The following is a 23,489-nucleotide window of genomic DNA, read 5'->3' as shown; positions in this document are numbered from 1 at the left end:
GGTCGCTGCGGCCCGGGAAGGGAACTCCCCCTGCCAGTTTTTGACGGCGCTCCATTAACAGCGTCGGGCAGGGTTAAGAGCCTGGGGGTGCTGTTGGAGCCTTCATTGACGATGGAGGCTCAGATAGCAGCCACTGCCAAGTCCGCTTTTTTTCATCTTAGGCGGGCGAGGCAGTTGGCCCCCTTCCTGGAACGTGACGACCTGGCAACAGTGATTCATGCTACGGTCACCTCGAGGCTGGACTACTGTAATGCCCTCTACATGGGGCTACCCTTGTGCCGGACCCGGAAACTGCAGTTAGTGCAGAACGCTGCTGCCCGGCTGTTATTAGAGCTCCCAAGATGGGAGCACATTCAGCCAGGGCTCCAGGGTCTGCACTGGCTGCCAGTAATATTCCGAGTCCGGTACAAGGTGTTGGTTATTACCTTTAAAGCCCTATATGGCCTAGGACCTGCCTACCTTAGGGACCGTCTCTCCCCACACGTTCCCCAGAGAGTACTACGCTCAGGTTCACAAAACCTGTTGGTAGTCCCCGGGCCAAAGGAGGCCCGTCTAAAATCCACCAGGGATCGGGCCTACTCAATAACGGCACCTTATTGGTGGAACCAGCTGCCGGAGGAGGTGCGGGCCCTGCGGGATCTAGGGCAATTCCGCAGGGCCTGTAAGACAGTCCTCTTCCGGCAGGCCTATGACATTAACTGACAATGTAAAATATCTTGGATGGAACAAAATGTATCTATAGGCCGCCGGTTTTATTCCATCTTGTTTTTATTAATTTATGGTTTAATTGTATTTTTAAATGTTTAAACTGAAGTTGTTTTAATTATTATGTTGTAAGCCGCCCTGAGACACTTAGGTGAGAAGGGCGGGATATAAATCTTAATATAAATAAAATAAATTTCATTGTTACCAAAAGAAGATAGAGATGCTACAAATGTGAAAAATTATAGACCGATTTCATTGCTTAACAATGACTACAAAATCTTTGCAAAAAAATTGGTGGAAAGACTAAAACAATACCTGCATAGGTTATCTGTGAGGAGCAAGCAGGTTTTCTCCCGAAGAGGCAAATTAGAGACAATATCAGAATAGTGCTGGACATTGCAGAGTATTATGAAAAACACCCGGAAAAAGAAGTGGCACTCTTTTTTGCTGATGCGGAGAAAGCCTTTGACAATCTTAATTGGGACTTTTTGTTTGCTGTGATGGAAAAAGTAGAGTTGGGAAAAGACTTTATAAGAATGGTGAAGGCAATATATACTGAACATTGAGCTAAGCTATGTGTTAATTCAGATTTAACGGAGCAAATGGTTGCCCTCTATCTCCATTGCTATTTATAATGACTCTAGAGATTTTGTTGTTGCAAATAACAGAAGATAAGGAAATAGAGGGGCTAAAATTGAAAGGATGTACTTATAAATACAGAGCCTTTGTAGATGATGTGATGTTTATTACTGAAAATCCAATACAAGTATTACCATTGTTATTGGAAAAAATTAGAGAATATGGTGACCTTGCTGGGTTTTACATAAATAAAGAAAAATCGCAAATTTTAAGTAAAAATGCATCATTGTGCAAACAGTAAGAACTTCAAAATGCAACTGGATGTGAAGTCACCTCGAAAGTAAGATATTTGGGTGTAGAGATCATGATGAAAAATATAGATCTGTTTAAATATAACTATGATAAACTTTGGCGTAAAATTGAAGCTGATTTGTTGAAATGGAATATCTTTTGGGCAGGACAGCTGCCGTGAAAATGAATGTCTTACCAAGAATGTTGTTCCTCTTCCAAACAATTTCAATTGTGAAAGATGTTCAACAATTCAATAGATGGCAAAAAAAGATTTCTGAATTTGTATGGGCGGGAAAAAAACCAAGAATCAAAAGGAAAATACTAATTGATGCAAAAGAACGAGGAGGTTTTCAACTGCCGGATCTTAAATTATATCATGAAGCAGTATGTTTAGTATGGCTCAAGGACTAGATAACCCTATCCAACCAGAAGTTATTGGTGATAGAAGGTCATGAAAATCTATTTGGTTGGCATGCATATTTGTATTATGGGAAGGAGAAGATGGATGGTTTCTTTTGGCATCATTTTATAAGAAGAAGTTTGTTGAATACTTGGAAAAAATATTTTAAATATGGTGATGAGAGGAAACCACTGTGGATTGTACCAATGGAAGTTATAAAATGGATTTTTGACTCACAGGAAAACAAATGGGTTACATACAAACAATTGCTAAAAATTAAGGGTGGCAAAGTAGAATTAAAAGCGGAGAAGAACTGCAAGCCGAATTTAATTGGTTCCAGATGTTACAAATTAAAAGTTTAGCGGATAAAGATATCAGGACTACAGGTATAAGGCAAGATCAGACAGAAATGGAAAAAGTGTTATTAGGGGAATACAAAAGTTGATTGCAAAGATGTATAAATGGTTATTGAAATGGGCTACAGAAGATGAAGTAGTAAAATCTCAAATGATTAAATGGGCAATAAATATGAATAAAGAAATTTAAATGGAGACATGGGAACACCTATGGAAGAACTCTATGAAAATATTGACATGTAATAATATAAAAGAAAACTGTTTGAAAATGCAATACAGGTGGTATATGACACCTAAGAAGTTAGCAAAAATGAACAAGCAGGCATCTGATCGGTGTTGGAAATGTAAAAAGCATGAAGGCTCTTTTTACCATATGTGGTGGACATGTGAAAAAGCGAGACAATTTTGGCAAATGATTCAACAAGAGATGTCGAAGATTTTGGGATATGCAGTTAAAAGGGCACCAGATACCTTTCTGGCAGGATTACAAATGGAAAGTTTTCCGAAGCAAGACAGGACTTTGGTGTGGTATATGTTGTCAGCTGCAACAGCATTGTTTGCACAAAGGTGGAAGCAAGCTGAAATATTAGATAAATGGGACTGGATTTTAAGAACTTTACATTGGAGTAAAATGGATAGACTTACTAGAATCTTGAAAGACAGTGATGCAGAAAAATTTAAAGATGAATGGAAGAAGTTTCAGGACTATATTGAAAAGTAATGGAGAGTAAAGAGACATTTGGTGGTTTTTGAAAGTATAACCTGAAATTGGGGAAAATGGGGGAGATAGATGATTAGAAAGAATTTTTTGAATCAATATACGATAGCTCTTTTTAGAAAATATAGAGATAATTACAACAAACAGTTATAATTGTGTGATAATAGATTGATGAAAGATAAGTGTAATACTAAAAAAGACTTAAATAGCTATAACTGGTATGATAATAAATGAAAAATAAGTGTAATACTATGGGTGAACAAAAACGTTAAGGTGATATGATTTAGTATATTGAGATAAATAAGTTCAGGATGTGCTAACAATGTCCTGAAGGAAAGCTAGAAGACCAAATTGTAAATAGAGATATAGATATGTTATTAGATTATATGTAAGTTTTATAGTGCAAGATTCTAAAACAGATGGTACCTTAATTGTTTTTTCTCAATAGCTTGAAACACCGACGGAGGTCAAAGAAAAGAGGTGGGGGAAGTGAGAAAAAAAAGAAAATGTGTAATGTATTGATAAGGGTTGAATTACTGTTTTTTTGGGGGGGGGGTTCTTATTTGAAATGCATTTCAATATATTGCAAAATTTAATAAATTTGGTTAATATAAAAAAGGAAATGAATCCATCTGACTGACTTCATTTTTCTTTTGGAGGTTCAGGAGGAACCCATTTATTGCAGTGATGAGATCACAGTGTTCTGGGCTAGCACCTTATTCACAGGGTGCAGCCTTGGACCTCCACTGGCTCTGAATAAATCGTCTATGCCTGGATTGATGAGGTCTCAGCCTTCCAGGCTAGAACCTTATTCACAGGGTGCAGACTTGGACATATATATGAACATATGAAGCTGCCTTATACTGAATCAGACCCTTGGTCCATCAAAGTCAGTATTGTCTTCTCAGACTGGCAGCGGCTCTCCAGGATCTCAAGCTGAGGTTTTTCACACCTATATGCCTGGACCCTTCTTTGGAGATGCCAGGGATTGAACCTGGGACCTTCTGCTTCCCAAGCAGATGCTCTACCACTGAGCCACCATCCCTCCACCAATTCTGAATAAATCGTCTATGCTGGGAGTGATGAGACCTCAGCCTTTGGGCTAGCACCTTATTCACAGGGTGCAGCCTTGGACCTCCTCCGGTTCTGAATAAATTGTCGATGCTGGGAGTTATGAGACCTCAGCCTTCCGGGCTAGCACCTTATTCACAGAGTGCAACCTTGGACCTCCACTGGCTCTGAATAAATCGTCTACTCTGGGAGTGATAAGACCTCAGCCTTCCGGGCTAGCACCTTATTCACAGGGTGCAGCCTTGGACCTCCGCTGGCTCTGAATAAATCGTCGATGCTGGGAGTTATGAGACCTCAGCCTTCCAGGCTAGCACCTTATTCACAGGGTGCAACCTTGGACCTCCGCTGGCTCTGAATAAATCGTCGACGCTGGAAGCGATGAGGTCTTAGCCTTCTGGACTATCGTGCCTGGGCAACGCAGCACCAGATACTGTTGCTGACTCAACTGCTCACTTCTGAGTCCCAACAAGTGTAGGATCATGAAGGAATCAGCCAGGAGGGATACTGGTGGCAAATGCAGGAGTCACTGAAGCTCCAAGCCCTCTGAGGGACCAGCCTCTGGCTTCAGTGTCAAAGGAGCCATGCAGCTGGCTGCTGCAGCGAAGGACGGGATACCAGAGAGGCTTGGGTGCCTGTCTGGTTCCCTGGTCGCCTCAATTTCTTTCTTCTTATCAGGATCTTCGAGCTCAACAGAGGTCAAGCCAACCACCCTGCTTCAAGGGCAGGGCCGGTAAGACTGGGGAACTAGGGGATAAGTCCCTCCCCTCCAGAATCAAGTTTAAGCCGGCCCTATCCTGGAAAAGGAGGAGCTACATTCCCAGTAGTGAGGACTGGCCCACTAGCAGGAGCTCCAGAGAAAGGCTGGGGGAAAGATGACAGTTAAGAGCAATAAATTGGACTGTGGAAATAAGTGACTGTATTTTGCCAAGATATGTCTTAGATTTGGTAAAACTGTAAAGTTATGTTTTTCTGCATTTTTGTCTTGCTTTTCTTATTCCTAATTTTTTTATATTTTTCTTTTTAAAAATGTATATACCTGAAAATTCAATAAAAATATTAATACAAAGAGAGCAGTCAGGTCCCGCCATTCCGCCTCCTCTTTGACCCAACTCCTATCCCTCCACTGCTACATTCCAGCCACAGGAATCATCCCACCCAGTCTCTGGAATGCCCACTGAATCCTATCCCTCTGCCTGCATTCGAAGCTCAAGCTCTTCCTTCTTATTGCTCAAGCTTTGGGCATTGGAGCACAGACACCTTTGGCTCCCCTCTAAGAGGGCCTCTCTTTCGTTTGAACCCCTATGTTGGTCGCCTCCTTCCCCTCGTGGTGTCAGTTTGAAGTCCTCTTGAGGCATCTCTCTGCCAAACACCTTCTTCCCTGACCTTGACAGCTGAAGCCAGTCGCGTGCTAGAAGGTTATCATCCAGAAAAACCTATCCCATGGTCCCAGAATCTAAGTCGCTCCTGCTGGCACCACCAACGCAGCCAGTGGTTCACCTCCGTTATCGTCTGCTCCTGCCATACTCCCCTCCCTACGACAGAAAGGATCGAAGAGAACACCACCTGGGCCCCCAGTCCCTTCAGCTTCCTCCCAAGAGCTTCATGGTCAGCCTTAAAGCTTTCGATGGTGGTCACGGCCATCTTGTTGGTTCCCACATGGACCATCACAAATGGGTAGTGCTCTGGGGGTTTGATGCAGTATCTTTCATTTTTGCGCCTGGCAAGTAACACACCTCTCGGGCCAGGGGGTCTGGCCTGGACTCATGACCTTCCATCCCCCTCAGCAGGAGGTCCCCAGTGACCAACACCTTTCTTCTCCTTCCTGTGCTATTTCTTCGTATCTCCCTGTCCGCCTCCCTCTGTCTCCCTTGTGTTTGTGATGCTTCCTCTGGCAGCGTTTCCATCTCTGCCTCCACCACAAGGGCCTGGAATCGATTCCTTAGTTCTAGTGGCGCTGAGCGTTGCCATGCTCCACGCCTTTGGGGTAGGGCTGTAGCACTCGTAAAGACTCTTGTCAACTGCACCATTGTCCCTTTGACTGGTCTCTCCTTCCCTACGCATGACATCAAGGCTTCTGTTTATGAACTCCTCCTCTTCCTTGATTCCACGGAGAACAGTAATTCCTTCCTCCAGGCACCAAACCTTCTCCTCTAAGAGTCCTATCAACTTCTGACAAGTGCGGTCCATTTGGTCCTCAGGGAGGAAAACAAACATGGCGCAATCCCCACAGGTGACTGGAGATGGTCTGTGAGCACTCAGCATCACTTCCCAAGCGGAGTCTTGCATCTAGAAACACCTTGGAGTGTTGACGTATCCTGGAGCTAGAGAGCTGACCAAATGGCTACTGGAGCCGAAAGGGTAAGAGCTACAGAGCAGTAGATTCATTATGATTCGTTATGAAGCAGCCCTCATCAGGTAAGGGGACAGGCAGCTGCAGCTGGCTCTGAGCCAGAGAGAGAACAACCAGAGATCAGGTTCCCGGCAGATCAGGAGGCACAGCCAACAGCTGCAAGGGAGCCGACACAAGCCACTTCCAGCCCATCCGGCTCACCCACATCCTTGCAGCGCCAACGCTGCTGTCAGAGACGCTTAGAGTTGCAAGAGAGGAGGAGACGCTGTAGACTCGGGGCCCACTGTCAGTTGAAGAGATGAGTCACCAATTCCAGGATAACTGCCAAGGAATTGGCTGGGAGTTTAGCTCATAAAGACGGGTATAAATTCAGCCAGGAGAAGCCGCCGTTTGTGGATGCAACAAGGACATTTGGCTACTGTGCCACCGGCCTTGCTCTTACTGGACCTATGCAGCCTCGAACTGGACCTGACAACCGGCTTTTCTGGAACCCCTGACCCTGGACTGGATTTGGACTTGCTGCCTGGAACTTCCTGACCCTAGACTGGGCTTTGAACATATAAACATCTGAAGCTGCCTTCTACTGAATCAGACTTCCCCCTGGGTCCATCAAAGTCAGTCTTGTCTACTCAGACTGGCAGTGGCTCTCCAGGGTCTCAAGCGGAGGTTTTCACACCTATTTGCCTGGACCCTTTTTAGTTGGAGATACCGGGGCTTGAACCTGGGACCTTCTGCTTCCCAAGCAGATGCTCTACCACTGAGCCACAGCCCCATTCATGGCTCCCCAGGGTCTCAAGTGGAGGTTTTTCACACCTACTTGCCTGGACCCTTTTAGTTGGAGATGCCGGGGATTGAACCTGGGACCTTCTGCTTACCGAGCAGGTGCTCTGCCACTGAGCCACCCTCCCTTCCCTACTTTGGTTACTCTCTGCAGCCCTGCCTGTGTCCTGCCCTGCCCTGCCCTGCGGGGAAAGCTGCCCCAGTACAGAGGGCTTCCTTCCTTGTGCCTGTCCTGCCTCTTCAGTGGATGACCGGGGCGAGGGGGGGTGGTTCTACTGTTATGGGAGAGGGAGGAGAGTTTCTCCACACCCGGCACAATGTCATGAACCCCTCATCCTGTCTCTCCTTCCTCGCCTCTGTTCAAGGCTGAACAGCCCCTGAGCCTTTTGCCCGATCCTCAGAGGGCTGCTGCTGCTGCTGCTGCAGTCCCCGGATCCTGTCCTGCACCTTTCCCAGCTCTGCAGTACCCCTTTCCAGAGGCTGCTGCCCACAGGATTCCCAGTGAGGCCCCACCACAGACGGGTAGGAGGACCACAGGACAGCCGCAGTTTTGCTCTCAGTCCCTGTTGTCATTACTGCCAGCCTGCTGCCCCCTGAAAGGCCATCGAGCCCAAGCATGTGAAAGTCAAAAGACCCAGGCCAGGATCCTGTTTCGGGCAGGGGTTGCCAGGCCTGAGTGTCTCCTCCTCCCACCCAAGCCAGCGCCAGATCCCGGTCCCAGGTCTCCCAGCTCTGGGAAACATCACAGTCATGCACAGAGGTGGTCTGATTCCCTGGCTCCATCATACCTGTGGCAGGACACAGAAGGCGGCAGGGACGTTCTTGACGCGGCAGGAAAGGAACCGCCCATCCAATGGTTGCAGGGAGCCATCCTCCGGCAGAGGGCAGAGGTCAAAAGCAGAAGCCGCGGAGGGAAGTTCTATGGGGTGGCGGCTGCTGAGGAGGGTCTGTCGGGCAAACTGCTCGAAGAGCGGCCAGTGCCTGCACAAAGAGGGGCGGGGAGCTGCTCTGGCCTCACGTCCTCCTCTCTGACCCCCAGCCCAGCAGGAGCCCCTCTGCCACTCTCAATCAAATGCGGTGGGGAGGGCAGCAAGGGAAACGGGCCGTGCCAGTGGGCAAAGGCCTGGGCCGGCTGCCTGACAGTGAGGCTCTTGGGAGCTCCTGGCAGCCGAGGGAACGGGGCTCGTGTCCCTCCTGCCCAGAACCCGCAAGCCCCCCCCCCCGGCCTCCACAAAAGCCTTGTGTCCCTCCTGCCCAGAACCCGCAAGCCCCCCCCCCCCGGCCTCCACAAAAGCCTCTCTGCCAGTCTTCAGTGAGCTGGTCTTTTAAAATCAACGCACATGGCACCTCATGTGGTTTCCTAGGCCAAGGAGACGGGGCTCTGCCCTCAAGGAGCTTACAATCAACATGTCTTTGTTCTTGGGCTTGCTAAGGTGAAGTCAGATGCACTGTGAAGCAAGAATCCAGAGAGCGAGCCCAGACTCCTGCCAACAAGCTGAGCACTGCTTCAGCAGTCATTCTTGCCTGCACCCCCCCCCACCGCCTTCAGGAGTCTGCCCTGAGAAAGGGGGTAGATTTCCTGGGGAGCCCATTGCCTCCAGGCAGCTCCATCCGGGCTGCTTTATCCAGAGCACTGCCTGTGTGAGAGAGGTGGCAGCAGACGCCAGGTCTGCAGGTCCTGCTCTGAAGGGTGACCAGGGCTCCCCCGCCCCCCTGGATCTGGGTCTGCCTGCCCTGCTGCCCCTCTGGCAAGGCTGAGGGAACCCGCGTGTTCAGGCATCCGGCCACAATTCCTGGACTCCGAACCAAAGTCAGTTTTTAGCTTTGGGGCTAAACGCTCCCCCCTTGCTCGGCCACAAGCAGCGCTGGGTCACCCACGTGCCGTTTCTCCTGCTTGGGTTAAACTGGGCTCCTAAAAGGACATGTATTCCTCTCACGCGGAAACCCTGAGACGGCCAAAGGCTGCTGAGGGTCTGCTCTGCACAGCCGAGACAGCAGTCCCTTCATTAGCGGATTAATGGCAACACCTCTCCCCCCACCCGCAAATGGCAGCCCCAGGGAAACAGCACACACACACACACCCACCCCTGGGGTCTCTGGAGTCAAGTCTCTGCCTGCAGAAGGCAGGAAGCCTGTGCATGGAGCCCTGGCTGGCAGCCCCCCACCGCCTGGCTTCGTCCTCCCCCCAGGGGGCTCTCGCAGCCTCTGATGCCGCAGGGGATGGAGAGAAGCGCAACTGCCTTCCTTTGTCCTTCTGAGCACACAGAACCCAGAATTCTCCTCTGGGGCAGAAGATGCTCCCCCCCCCCGGGCCTTCCCTCCGGGCACAAACAGGCACAGGACTTGGGCTTCCTCCCAGCCCCAGGCCCCAGCCCCCACATGGGGGGAGTACCTGGGATGAAGGTGGCCCCCAAAGCCCCAGATGTAGGCAAAGGCAAAGAAGCTCTTGGCCGTCGTGTGGTGATGCGCAGGGACGGCCTCGTCTAGCCGGCTGGTGAACGAGGAAGAGCTGGCTCCAAGGGATGGGCTCTTGGAGGCTGGAGGAAGAAAAGGCCTCAAGAGGTAAGACCCATCCAGCTTCGCTCCCGAGGGGGACTGGCTGCCACCCCAGCCCGGCGGCTGCTCACCTTTCAGCTCCTGGGCAGGCACGCTCCTGACCTTCTCTCGGCGCAGGTGCTGCTCCAGCAGGGCCCGGAGTATCCTGGTGAAGACCGTAGTCTCCTGGACACCCTGTGCCACCAGGCTGCGTGGACTGGCGTGGGGGACCAGGATGGAGGAGCAGTGCTGCTGCAGGAAGGCGAGCGTCGGGGGGAAGACGTCTTCAGCCAGCTCCTGCAGCATGGCCAGGCTCTGCTGGGTCAGGCTGTAGGGCCGGTAGAGGGGGCCCATAGCGGAGGCCAGCACCCCCTGCCAGAGGTTGGAGCCCCTGCAGTGCAGGACGGCACAGTGGGTGCAGATGGAGGGCAGCATCCCGGAAGCATCGGGCATCTCAAAGAGGACCTTGATGTTCTCGGGGGGCTGCAGCTTCTGCCCGCTGGACAGGCTGAGTGAGGGCCGGGGGCTGAAGAGGGAGGAGATGGGCTCCAGCCACTCTGCGCTGCCAGCGCCGTCCAGCACCACCCACTTCTGGGCGCTCTCCTCCCCCACCCCCCCCGCCAGGGCGGAGGCGGCCGTTCTCTGCAGGAGCCGGGAGAGGACGCCGTCTCGCCACACGCCCTCCTCCAGGCTGCCGAGGAACTCCGCCACGCTCAGGCTGTTGGGCCAGACACAGACGGCGTGGACCGGCACGAAGGCGATGGGGGCTGCAGACCCGCTGACCTTGCGCACCACGGCGGCGGCCTCGTTGGCCGCCAGCCTGCTCAGCGCCTTGGCCAGCATTTGCCAGGTGGTGGTCTTGCCGCTGCCCGGGGGCCCCAGCAGGAGGACGCTGGAGGTGCTCCGCAGGGCCTGGAAGAGCTGGAGAGCGGTGCTGAGGAAGTGGGGCTCCGGGTGCAGCTTGTTCTCGTGGAGCTGGGCGACCAGGACGTTGTGGAGCCGCGGGAAGGCCGGGAGCTCCGGCAGCTGCAGGGCGGCCGTGGGGAAGATGCCCCGCAGCAAGTCCCACGTGTGGTGCAGGCGCGGGCACTCGGGGCCGCTGAACAGGGTGGAGAGGCACACGGCCTTGATGATGGCGGGCTCCTCCTCCAGCCCCAGGAAGAAGGTGGTGCGAGGGGAGGGCCGGGCCTTGGCGAGGAGCAGGTCCTGCCGAGGGCCCGGGCTGAAGAGGATGTTGATGGCCCTGCTCACCACCTCCCGGATGAGGGCCGCGCGGCTGGCCGGGGAGCCCGGGCCCAGCGCCGCCTCCAGGCTCAGGAAGGCGCTCAGCTTCCCCGCCAGGCGGGAGGCCTCCCGGAAGCCCGCGGCCAGAAGACTCACCTCCGCGAGCTTGGCCAGGTCCGGGGGCAGGACGACCAGGGGGCGCAGGGCCAGGCGCAGGGGCTCCGGGAGGCGCTCCAGGGTGGCCACGCAGCCGTACGTTTCCCGCACCCGCAGCAGCCGCCCCCCAAAGAGGATGTTGCCCACCACCCGGGGATGGAACGGCTCGGCCTCGTCCATCCCCAGCTCCGGCACCGCAGCCATGGGCTGCCCCTCGCTGTCACTGCTGCCGTCAGAGTCCGCGGAGGCCTGGCTGGCGGAAGAGGGGCCTGCGGCGCTCCCCCTCCCCTCCTTCACGCCCAAGCACAGCTGGCGGAGGTCGGCCAGGCGCTGGCTGAAGGCAGAGAGCACGGCCGGCTCCAGCCGCTCGGCCGACTCCAGCAGCAGCAGGGCCCCGGCGTGCACGGCCCCGCAGAGGTAGTGGTTAAGGCAGCTGATGGACACTTGGGCCGAGCACTGCAGGGTGACCAGCTGGCGGCCGAGGGCCTGCGCCAGGCCCTGCACGGTGTAGGACTTGCCTGCCCCCTGGTGGCCCAGCAGCCCCCCGCAGTAGAAGTCCTCCAGGGCCAGCAGCAGGCCCAGGAAGGTCCTGTCCAGGTTGGGGCTGCCCAGGAAGCGCACGCTGGGCCCCAGGTACTCGTAGTCGTAAGGGAAGCAGCTGTCCAGGACCTCTGCCCAGCAGCCGGGGGGGTTGCCCACCCACCGCTCCGGAGACAGGCGGGCAGCCTTGGCTTTCTCGGCCTTCATGGCCACGCGGTACTTGAAGCGCCGGGCCCACTCAAAGGCCTGCGGGGAACTCACCTTCTGCCCCCGCAGCTGGGAGAGCACGTCGCGCTGCTGCACCGTGATGATGAGGAGCCCCCCCAGCAGGACCCCCAGGAAGTCGCTCTCGGGCTGCCAGGAGTGGACGCTGCGGTAGTTGCGGATGTAGTGGGTCAGCGCCTCCACCTTAAGGTTCAGCTTGCGCTCCAAGCCCGACCAGCTGCCGGACTCCGCCAGGGCCTCCTCCATGTCGGAGCGCCACAAGGCCTCCTCGGCCAGCAGGACGCACTGGACGGGGAAGTTGGCCCCCAGGCTGGCCCAGTGCTCCGCCAGCAGGTGAAGGGGCAGCTCCGTGGGCCCGGGGGGCTGCTCGAAGGCCACGTCCAGCTCCGGCCGCAGGGCCAGCCGCTGGGCCAAGCAGTCCTGCAGCTTGTGGAAGAGGGTCTCCTTCATGCGTTGCTCCAGCGTGCAGAGCCACTGGGTGGCCTTCTGGCTGAGGGGCACCGCGGCACACAGCTTCAGCTTCTCTCCATGGTCCCCCACCAGCCCCGTCACCTGCATCTCCTGTGCCTGGGCGGAGAAGGCGCTGACGGTCTGCACCGTAGACGGCAACCGCAGCTGAAGCTGCCGCACTCCCGGGAAGCAGCGCTGGGACCAGGCGGAAGCATCCGCGGGCTCGGCAGCCGTGGCCACCATGGCCACCAGCTCTTCGTTGCTGAGGAAGAAGAGGCGGGGGAAGCCCATGCGGGTGGCCTCCAGCACGTAGTCCAGGGCCCGCATGATGCTCTGCAGCTCCCCGGAGGCCTCCGTCAGCGCCGCCTGCAAGGACCCCCCCACAAAGCCACTCTCCCGGCTGGAGCCCAGGGCCGGCCGCACGCTGGACAGCACCAGGGGGTCCTGGCAGGTCACCTGCATCAGCTCCCGGAAGTGGGCGTCCACCTGCTGGAAGCGAGACTCCTGCACACGAGGAGGAGAGGAGAGCGTCATGGGCAAAGGAAGGGAAGCCGGCCGCAGGGGGCAAGGGCCAGCCACCAGCCAAGGGGGCCCTCCAGAGCAGGCTGGGGCAGCAGGCGGCCGAAGGAAAGCATTGCCAAGACAAGTGACTCACCAGCTCTAAGCTGGGCAGGCTGATGTCCATCTCATAGAGCACGATGTTCAAGAAGACCCATTTCTGCTGGAAACCCACCCAGGCCTCCAGGAGGGATTCTTCCGGCCCAGAAGAAGGAGGGGGCAGGGGGTAGGGGAGGAGAGGAAAGAAGGTGACTAGCTGCAGCGTACAACCACGTGAGTCCATCCTTGCCGCAACACAAAAGCAGCAAACGTCACTCACGGAAGGTGCTTTCTGCTTGCCAGTCCCAGCCCACAGCCTCCCCCCACCCCCACCCCAGGTCTTGCAAGGGGCCTCCTCCACCCTCACCCAGAGCACCCAGGACTTCTCCCCCCCCCCCCACGCTCCCTGCCTCCTCACCAAAGGAACGCAGTATGGAAGTCCAGCTCACAGCTTCCTCCCGGAGCTCGGAGGAGTAGGGGGACACAATCATGTTCTGAAGGGTCAAGAGACTCTGCTCCACAGTGGCCTTCAACTCCGCAGTGTCTGAGGAAGAGAGAAGAGGTCATGTGCCAGGGGCATGCCAGGTCACGAATGGCACATGGCTGTCAGTGCCACCACCACAGAGCTCTGCTCTGCTCCCCTAGACGTCGGCCTGGCCTGGCCGGCTCCCTCATTGCCTTGAGGGCTCCTGGCGTCTTCACTCGGCTTGGGAGAGAATTCCTGGCCCAGCAGTCTGCAGCACTGTGGCTCATTCTCAAATAAATCAATTTTGCTGCCCGGGAAAGATAGTGACTGGATGTTTTTTAGAAGATCTAAATTCACTTTCATCTGCCACTGGTTTTATTTCCTGGAATGATCTTTTTAAATTCTCTTGCCAGCTGCTCCTAACTTTATGAAAAGTGCAAAACGACTATTAGGGGAGGGACAGTGGCTCAGTGGTAGAGCATCTGCTTGGTAAGCAAAAGGTCCCAGGTTCAATCCCCGGCATCTCCAACTAAAAAGGGTCCAGGCAAATAGGTGTGAAAAACCTCAGCTGGAGACCCTGGAGAGCCGCTGCCAGTCTGAGAAGACAAGACTGACTTTGATGGACCAAGGGGGGGTCTGATTCAGTAGAAGGCAGCTTCAGATGTTCAAATATGTTCAAAAACTATTTCCGAGCAAACAAATGCAAACCCTGCTGGGCTGGCAATGGCTTGGGCTGGGTTGCAGCTGCACCAGCTGCTTCTTGTGCGCTGAGCAAGACTGGCCGCTGGAAAGGCTGCCTGGGAGCTCTGGCAGAACTTCCAGCTCAAGACACTGAATCCCACACCACACCAGACCACAGTTCATGGCTCCTCTCCCACGGCCTGTGCCGCTGGGAAACAGAATCCTGTCCCCATTTTTAAGGCAGAAATGGCCTCCTTCCGCGACATCAAACACAATTCCAAAGACTCCTTAAAGTTATTCCAATACTGAAATAAGTGGGGTTGGCCCTTGAGGTTCCACGGGGCTTCTGCTTAGTTTTGCTGCTCCTGCAAGCACACGGGCAGCGGCCTCCAGGGAACCAGTCTGTCCAGGGCAGCCTTGTCTGCTCAGACCGGCAGCCGCTCTCCTCTCCTCCAGGCCTAAGGCAGGGAGAGAAGGGGCTTCCCCACCCGCCACCCCACCGCCTGGTCCTTTTCACTGCAGGCGGGATTGAACAGGGACCTTCCGCAGGCCAAGCAGAGGCTCTGCCACTGCCCCACCAGGAAGGGCCCCTCTGCTTCACCTGACTGGAAACAACCACTGTGGATGTGCTTTATTCATCGCCCGCCTTTCTGAGAGACCTCCCACCCCAAGTGACCCCAGGGGGGCTTCAGCATGAGTCCCACCCTCACAAGACACAGGCAAAAGCCAGCCCAGGGCCTCACCAGACAGTATGAAGGTGCCACTGTCCTTGGAGATGTATTCCCGCTTGGCTGGGCGTTGGCGGCTGCTGGCCAGCCGGCGGAAGCGTTCAGCCTGTGGCTGGTAGGGCACGTTAAGGATAAAGTTGACGAGGCGGAATTGCTTCTCAGACCAGAACCGCTGCAGGCGATTCAGGGTGTCCCTGGAGCGATAGCGGCCCTTCTCACAGGCATAGATCTGGAGAACATAGGGGCCCTCTGAGACAGCCGCCTCTCCCTCCGCAGCCCACAGAAGGCTGGGGCTGGCCAGCGTGCCCCACCCCACACGACGCACGGCTCACCCGCAAGATGTTCTCGCTGTGCTCCAGCAGGGGGTGTGCGAGGAGCTGCCCCAGCGTGAACTGCATGTTCACAGGGCATTTGGCACCCATGGCTGGAAGAGAGCAAGCCGCAGACATCAGTGGGCCACACTCCTCCAAGACTTCCCCAACTGCCGCCTTACCCCTCAGCGAGCGGCTGCTCCCCACAGTGTTACTATTCCGGCCCCTCACCCCACACTGCACCCCACAGTGTTACACTTCTGGCCCCTCACCCCACACTGCACCCCACTCTTCTACTCTTCCAGCCCCTCACCGCACACTGCACCCCACAGTGTTACATGTCCAGCCCCTCACCCCACACTGTACCCCACAGTGTTACTCGTCCAGCCCCTCACCCCACACTGCACCCCACACTGCTACTCTTTCATCCCCTCACCCCACACTGCACACCACAGTGTTACCCTTCCGGCCCCTCACCCCACACTCCACCCCACAGTGTTACCCTTCCGGCCCCTCACCCCACATTGCACCCAAAAGTGTTACCCTTCCGGGCCCTCACCCCACACTGCACCCCACAGTGTTACACTTCTGGCCCCTTACCCCACACTGCACCCCACACTTCTACTCTTCCAGCCCCTCACCGCACACTGCACCCCACAGTGTTACACTTCTGGCCCCTCACCCCACACTGCACCCCACACTTCTACTCTTCCAGCCCCTCACCGCACACTGCACCCCACAGTGTTACTCTTCTGGCCCCTCACCCCACACTGCACCCCACACTTCTACTCTTCCAGCCCCTCATCGCACACTGCACCCCACAGTGTTACACTTCTGGCCCCTCACCCCACACTGCACCCCACAGTGTTACTTGTCCAGCCCCTCACCCCACACTGCACCCCACAGTGTTACACTTCTGGCCCCTCACCCCACACTGCACCCCACTCTTCTACTCTTCCAGCCCCTCATCGCACACTGCACCCCACAGTGTTACACTTCTGGCCCCTCACCCCACACTGCACCCCACAGTGTTACTTGTCCAGCCCCTCACCCCACACTGCACCCCACAGTGTTACACTTCTGGCCCCTCACCCCACACTGCACCCCACAGTGTTACTTGTCCAGCCCCTCACCCCACACTGCACCCCACAGTGTTACACTTCTGGCCCCTCACCCCACACTGCACCCCACAGTGTTACTTGTCCAGCCCCTCACTGCACCCCACAGTGTTACTCGTCCAGCCCCTCACCCCAAACTGCACCCCACACTGCTACTCTTTCATCCCCTCACCCCACACTGCACCCCACAGTGTTACCCTTCCAGCCCCTCACCCCACACTGCACCCCACAGTGTTACTTGTCCAGCCCCTCACCCCACACTGCACCCCACACTGCTACTCTTCCGGCCCCTCACCCCACACTGCACCCCACAGTGTTACTCGTCCAGCCCCTAGCAGAGGGAAGAAACCAACAAAAGAACGCTCTCCCTTCTCTCCCCCCCCCCGCCCACTGAGGCCACAGCAGCCCCTGCTGCTGGCGACACCCCAAGTGGCTCCCAGTTTCCCGAGCGCACGGCTCGCTCACCAGCAAAGATCTCCTTCCAGCAGCTGACCTTGACGAAATGGCTGCCCAGCTTCCGTAGCAAGGGAAGGTACTTCTGCAGGTTCTTGATGGCCCGCATGCATGCCTGGATGACGGGGTGGCTGGCCGGCAGGCTGTCCTCGATGTGGAAGGCCTCCGTGAGCCACTCGTCCGTCCTCTCCATGGCCAAAGTGGCGTTGAACTGCCAGCGCAAGGGAGGAGAAGGTCACACTACCTCTGTCTGCCCCACTGGAAGGGGCAGAGCAGTGTCACTGAAGGAAGTCCAGTGGTGGAGGGGGAGGAGTGCAGAGAGCCCCAAGCAGGCTGCATTCCCGAGGGACAGCAGAGGGGGGGGGAGTGCTGAGCAGGAGACTACTGGGGGGGGGCATTACTGTCATGGAAATATGAAGAGCAAACAGCATCAGGCCACCCCTCCTCCCAATCCACTTCAGCAGTCTGTTTCACTCCTCCAGAAACTCCCTGGGAAGTCTTGGTCACTCTTTGCCGAAGCTTTTCTCTCTCCTCATGTGCCAAGTGAGGAGGCTCCGAACCCCCCCGTTTTACCTTGAAGAAAGCCAGGCACTTCCATTCTGTGATCTGCTCAGACACAATGCGGAAGAGCTGCCAGATGCGCAGGTGGACGTCAAGGATCCCCTGGTTCCCAGTGACAAAGGAGACATCCATGCATTCCCCTGCAGAGGGAGGGAAGAGACACTGGAAGCTTCTGCAGAAGAGGGGGCTGTGACACCCCCCACACAGCCCCCGCTCCCCCCCAGCCTCACACACACCTGTCAGGATCCGCTGGGAACGGCAGAGTTCAGCCACACGCACCACCGTAGCCTGGAAGTGTTGGAGGAGACTGCACAGCTCCTCTTCCATGGTGCGAGGGTTTTGGACGGGGTCCCGGAAACGGCCCACTGTGACCGTGGCCAGCATCTCCTGGAGTTCCCGCGTGGCCTTTTGGAGGGAGCTGCTGAGCTCTGCAATGATGCTCAGGCGCCGGGAGACAATGAAGTCAGAGACCTCTCGCTGCTGGTACACAAAGGCGTCCCAGGTGTCCAGGAGCTGTGAGGGGAAGCCTGGGGCTCAGAGGGCATCCATCACACCCTGCCCACCCCAATGCATCAGCCAGGGCCCCAGCAGCCAGCCACAAAGGCCCTGCTAGATGACCGACAGGGACCTGCGTCTAGACCAGTGCCCTGGCCCTTGCATGCTGGGACCCCTCTTCCGCTCCCTCAGCGGAAGGAGGCAGATCTCTCCAGCAGCACCTTCTGGCCAGCAGAGCAGACCGAGAGCATCACTCCCTTCATCCAAGCCAGCTGACCAGCTCCCCTTCCTCCAGAGGGCCTTCTCTGGCTGGCTCCTCTCTCTCTGCTGGAGATGACTACAAGGGCTGAAGTTCTAGCCTGCCCAGAAGAGGCACAACCACTCCTCAGCGTCTCTCCACGACCACCCCCTCCCCATCTGCCTGCCTCGCCAGTCCTCTGAGGCAAGGTGGGCGGCAACCAGCGCAGGGGCCTTCTCAGGCCAAAACATTTCTTAGTCTCCCCCCCGCCCATTTTTCGGGGGGGGGGTTTCCTGCCAGAGAACTGCTCTGAGGTTCCTTTTAAGCTGTTTGTTGTTTTAGGATGTTTTTGTGCCCTGGCTGGGCTTTAGGGCTGCCAAGTCCAATTCTAGAAATATCTGGGGACTTTGGAGGTGGAGCCAGGAGACTCTGGGGATGCAGTCAGCAGACATTGGGGGCAGGCCAGGAGCAAGGCTGTGAGAGGCATCATTGAACTCCAAAGGGCGTTCTGGCCATCACATTCAAAGGGACTGCGCACCTTTTCAATGCCTTCCCTCCACTGGAAAGAATGAAGAATACGGGCACCTTCTTTTGCGGCACATAGAATTGGTCCAATCAATTTGAAACTTGGAGGGTATTTTGGGGAGAGGCAAATGCTTTGCTGAAAATTTGATGCCTCTACCTCAAAAAACAGCCCCCCACTCCAATACCCATGGATCAGTTCTCTATTATGCCCTATGGAAATCAGTCTCCCTAGGGAATAATGGAGTGCCCAGCAGACATTTCCCCCCACCCTCCTTTCTGAGGACCCTGAAGTGGGGGGAGGGCCTCCAAACCAGGGGATCCCTGCCCCCACCTGGGGATTGGCAACTCCACCGGGCTTTTAAAACAGGGTTTTTAATTGGTAACTTAGTACTGCGCTGTGTTTTTAATTGTTTTATTTTGCAACCTCCTTCAAGCAGGCACTTTTCTAACTAAAATAAATGAAGGACCAGTTGGGAATATCCCACCCCAAAGGGTCTGTGCTTCCTTCTCTGCAGTGCCTGGCTGAGGGGGGGGGGGGTCTCCTTATGAGATGGAAGCCCCTGGAGGCTTGTGAGTGCTGCTGCAGGATGAAGCCAGGCCAGACCCAGGGGAGGGGAGGGGGTCACATTCTGCCCTCCAGTTGTCTTTCACAGAGTGGAAAGCTCTCCACCCTCCTTGCTTCCAAAAACAGCCACCAGGAGAGAGAGACCCTTGGGGAGGGGCTGTGGCCCTTAGTTCAAAGGACAAGGCAGCATGGTGTGAACAACCCCTGAAGAGTCACAAAACCGACCTTGATGGTCCAAGCAGCGGGGAGGGGGGGGTAAGACAGCCTGCGTGTGGCTCCCCATCAACAGCTAGGCTAGAAAGGACAACCCACGTTCCAGCTTCCCCTTGTCACAGCCGGCTCAAGGCAAGCACCTTGGTGGCACGGAGCAACCTCCTCTCACCAGAAGCGCCCCTCCCCCGCCCAGCACAGGGCCCTCACCGAGTTTTCCAGGCTCTCTTCGCTGGAGCTGAGTGGGCGGAAGCACTGCTGGATGACCTCATTGAGGCCCCGCACGTAGTCCACGGACTCCTGCAGCTCCAGCAGCTGTCCTTGGTACTGCTCTAGCTGCAGAAAAGCAAGCACAGCCCCCTCTCAGTGGGTCTGACTCCTGACAGTGTGCCATGTGAGAGCCCCCCATGTTCCCCTACGCAGCAGCATTCCCAAGCAACTTTACCTAAAGACTGAAATGGCTTGGGAGGTAAGAATGTCAGAGAAGCCTTGTCGGATTAGGCCAATGGCCCATCCAGTCCAACACTGTGTCACACAGGGGCCAAAAAACAGTGGCCATCAGGAAGTCCACCAGCAGGTCCAGAACTCCAGAAACACTCCCACTGTGGTCCCCAAAGCACCAAGAAGACAGAGTATCACTGCCCCAGGTATAAGAACATAAGAGAAGCCATGTTGGATCACACCAGTGGCCCCTCCAGTCCAACACTCTGTTTCACATAAGAGAAGCCCTGTTGGATCAGGCCAATGGCCCATCCAGTCCAACACTCTGTATCACGCAGGGGCCAAAAAACAGTGGCCATCAGGAGGTCCACCAGCAGGTCCAGAACTCCAGAAACACTCCCACTGTGGCCCCCCAAGCACCAAGAAGACAGAGTATCACTGCCCCAGGTATAAGAACATAAGAGAAGCCATGTTGGATCACGCCAGTGGCCCCTCCAGTCCAACACTCTGTTTCACATAAGAACATAAGAGAAGCCCTGTTGCATCAGGCCAATGGCCCATCCAGTCCAACACTCTGTGTCACACAGGGGCCAAAAAACCTAGATGCCATCAGGAGGTCCACCAGTGGGGCCAGGACACTAGAAGCCCTCCCACTGCCCCCCCAAGCACCAAGAATACAGAGCATCACTGCCCCAGACATAAGAACATAAGAGAATCTATGCTGAGCCAATGGCCCATCCAGTCCAACACTCTGTGTCACACAGTGGCCAAAAAACCCCAGGGACTATCAGGAGGTCCATCAGTGGACTACAGGTTGACATCTTTACTGGAACAGTTTTAGAACAAATCAGCAGTCAGTCCTTGCGCATTTAGAAAGGACAGCTGTGATCACTAACAGCGAGCATGGGGTTCTCAAGAACAAGTCAAGTCAGACTAACCTGGTCTTTTTTTGAGAAAGTGACTACCTTGCTGGATCAGGGGAATGCTGTAGACATCGTTTATTGTGATTTCAGTAAGGCTTTTGATAAGGTTCCACATACTATCCTTGTTGACAAGTTGGTAAAATGTGGTCTGGATCCTGTTACAGTTAGGTGGATCTGTGACTGATTATCAGATGGCGCCCAAAGAGTGCTTGTGAATGGTTCCTCATCCTCTAGGAGAGGAGTGACAAGTGGAGTGCCTCAAGGATCTGTCCTGGGACCTGTTTTGTTCAACATCTTTATCAAGGATTTTGATGGAATAGAGGCAACTTGCTGATGATACTAAATTGGGAAGGGTTGCAAATATAGTAGGAGACAGAGACAAGATACAGGATGACCTTGATAGGTTGGAAAACTGGGCTAAAACCAATAAAATGAATTTTAATAGGGATAAATGTAAAGTTCTGCATTCAGGTAGGGAAAATCCAATACATCATTATAGGATGGGGGAGACTTCTCTTGGCAGTAGTATGTGCAAAAAGGATCTAGGGGTCTTAGTGGACCATACACTGAACATGAGTCAACAGTGTGATGTGGCAGCTAAAAGGGCAAATTCAATTTTGGGCTATTTGAACAGAAGTATAGTGTCCAGATCACAAGAAGCAATGGTATCACTTTACTCTGCTCTGGTTAGACCTTACCTAAAGTATTGTTCTCAGTTTTGGGCACCACATTTTAAGAAGGATACAGACAATCTGGAACGTGTCCAAAAGAGGGAAATGAAGATGGTGAGGCCAAGGTCTATGAGGAAAGGCTGAAGAAGCTGGTATATTTAGCCTAGAAAGGAGACAACTGAGAGGTGATATGATCACCATCTTCAAGTTCCTCAAAGGGCTGTCACATAGAGGAGGCTGCAGAATTGTTTTCTGTGGCCCCAGAAGGTAGGACCAGAACCAACAGATTGAAATTAAGAGTTTCCGGCTCAACATGAGGAAGAACTTTCTGACAGAGCAGCTCCTCAGTGGAACAGGCTTCCTCCTCGGGAGGTGGTGGGCTCTCCTTCCTTGAAGGTTTTTCAACAGAGGCTGGATGGCCATCTGACAGCAATGCAGATCCTGTGAACTTATGGGGAGGTGTTTGTGAGTTTCCTGCACTGTGCAGGAGGTTGGACTAGATGACCCTGGAGGTCCCTTCCAACTCTGTGATGCTGTGATAGGGAAGCATCCACCCCGCCCCAGTGAAGCCTAAAAGTTCTGCAGGACTCAGAAGGCTGCACACCCTCCAAGCCCTGCTGCTCACCCCAGATCTCCACAGGGGCTGGCAGTGATGGTGGGGAGAGACATCCACATGCTCAGAGGCACTCTTGGGTAATCTAAAAGGCTACAGGCATCTATGTAATAACTTCATCTGATGTTACTGTGAACATGCGCTGCAGTCCGGTGGCTCTTGAGAGTGCTTGAGGTCACAAACATGGCTCTATAAATGAGTGTGGTGCTGTGGCTGAGTGTGTGGACTCTTTGGATTCCCCACTCATTTGGCTCCCCACTTACTGACTCCTGCACTGGTTTGATTCCCCACTCCTCCTCCACATGCACCTGCTGGTGTGATGTTGGGTCAGCCACAAGTTCTCTCACAAGCCCTGTTCTGCTCAAGAACAGTTTCTGTCAGAGCTCTCTCACCCCCACCTGCCTCACAGGGTGTCTGTTGTGGGGAGGGGAAGGGAAAGGAGGCTGGAAGCTGCTCTGAGCGTCTTTGGGTAGTGAAGGGCGGGATATAAATCCAATCTCTTCTCTCCTTCTTCTTCTGTCAGCTGTGGACCACAGGCTTGGCCCCAATCCTGCCTGCTAGGAAGAAGGTTACCTTCTGGGAGCACTTGGCAATGGTGAAGATGTCACTGCTGACATTCAGGTAGAGCTGCAGAACGGCTGACATCTCCGCGATCAAAAGCTCGCTGCGCTGCGTGGTCTCCCTCAGCAAGAGGGAGAGGATGTCCTCGCTGATGGAGGCCAGGAGGGGCACTGCCAGGACAGAGGGAGCCAAGGCGGGTGAGGGCACCTGCAGGTGAGGGGTCCCTCCCCCACAGCCCCCACCCCTCCTGCGCCACGTACAGAGGTTCTGGTGAATGCCAGCGCAGTCCACAAAGAGGAGGCAGTTGGACGTGACAACAGACCGGGGCACTTGCGTGACACGGCTCCTCCACGTGCGCAGCTTGGTAATCCGGTTCACGTACTCCTCGGACGGCCAGCCCTTCATGTCTTCCAGCTGCCCAGCCCCCCAGCTGTGGACAAAGCGGTAGATCTCGGCCAGCCAGGAGTACTCGTGGCACAGGTGCTGTGTCTCTGACAGTGCGGCCTGGGGGAGGGTCAGGGAAAGCTGTCAGCCGCTGGCCTGAGACCCCCCTCCTATGGGCACCCCCCTCCCTGCAGCCCTGGAGCAGGCAAGGGACCCCCCCCATACACACCCACACCCACGCTGCCACACTCCTCCCCCCCCCCACACACCCGCCTTGGGCAAAGAGGGGGAGGAGGGACCACCCCCCTTCCTCCCCTCCTCGGGGGGGGGGCAGCTTCTGCTGTTCTCTCAAGCAGGCCCCGCCTCCTGGCCTATGGTTGGCCTCCGCTTTCCCTCCATTTCCCCCTGGCCCAATCACGAGGCTTAGCAGGGCCTGCCTGGGAGATGTGGGTCTTGAGGGGAAATCCCCCCCAGCAAGGCCTGATGGGTGGGTGGCGACTCCCCCCCCCCCCGGCAGAGAGAGGGAGAGAGCAGCTCCCTCCCACCTGAAAGCCCCCCCTCAGCCCTC

The 23,489-nt window shown here is 55.1% G+C and overlaps 1 protein-coding gene across 1 annotated transcript in view; it reads right to left on the bottom strand.

Annotated features, from left to right (window-relative positions):
• The window catches only part of DNHD1 (dynein heavy chain domain 1), a 95,128-nt gene that overhangs the window by 54,678 nt on the left and 16,961 nt on the right, over positions 1–23,489 (bottom strand). Inside the window, exons 10-22 of the mRNA XM_060263783.1 lie at positions 22,798–23,041; positions 22,550–22,707; positions 19,539–19,664; positions 17,532–17,808; positions 17,308–17,435; positions 16,747–16,945; positions 15,185–15,276; positions 14,868–15,081; positions 13,396–13,521; positions 13,036–13,133; positions 9,820–12,884; positions 9,643–9,759; positions 8,039–8,231 (exon numbers count right to left, since the gene is read on the bottom strand). Coding sequence (XP_060119766.1) covers positions 8,039–8,231; positions 9,643–9,759; positions 9,820–12,884; positions 13,036–13,133; positions 13,396–13,521; positions 14,868–15,081; positions 15,185–15,276; positions 16,747–16,945; positions 17,308–17,435; positions 17,532–17,808; positions 19,539–19,664; positions 22,550–22,707; positions 22,798–23,041 — 5,037 coding nt within the window. The remainder of the gene's footprint in view (positions 1–8,038; positions 8,232–9,642; positions 9,760–9,819; positions 12,885–13,035; positions 13,134–13,395; positions 13,522–14,867; positions 15,082–15,184; positions 15,277–16,746; positions 16,946–17,307; positions 17,436–17,531; positions 17,809–19,538; positions 19,665–22,549; positions 22,708–22,797; positions 23,042–23,489) is intronic.

The sequence above is a fragment of the Heteronotia binoei genome, unplaced genomic scaffold (assembly GCF_032191835.1).
Source record: "Heteronotia binoei isolate CCM8104 ecotype False Entrance Well unplaced genomic scaffold, APGP_CSIRO_Hbin_v1 ptg000881l, whole genome shotgun sequence".
NCBI lineage: Eukaryota > Metazoa > Chordata > Lepidosauria > Squamata > Gekkonidae > Heteronotia > Heteronotia binoei.
The sequence above is the reverse complement of the archived record's forward strand: the minus strand, read 5'-3'. Positions and strand labels throughout refer to the sequence as shown.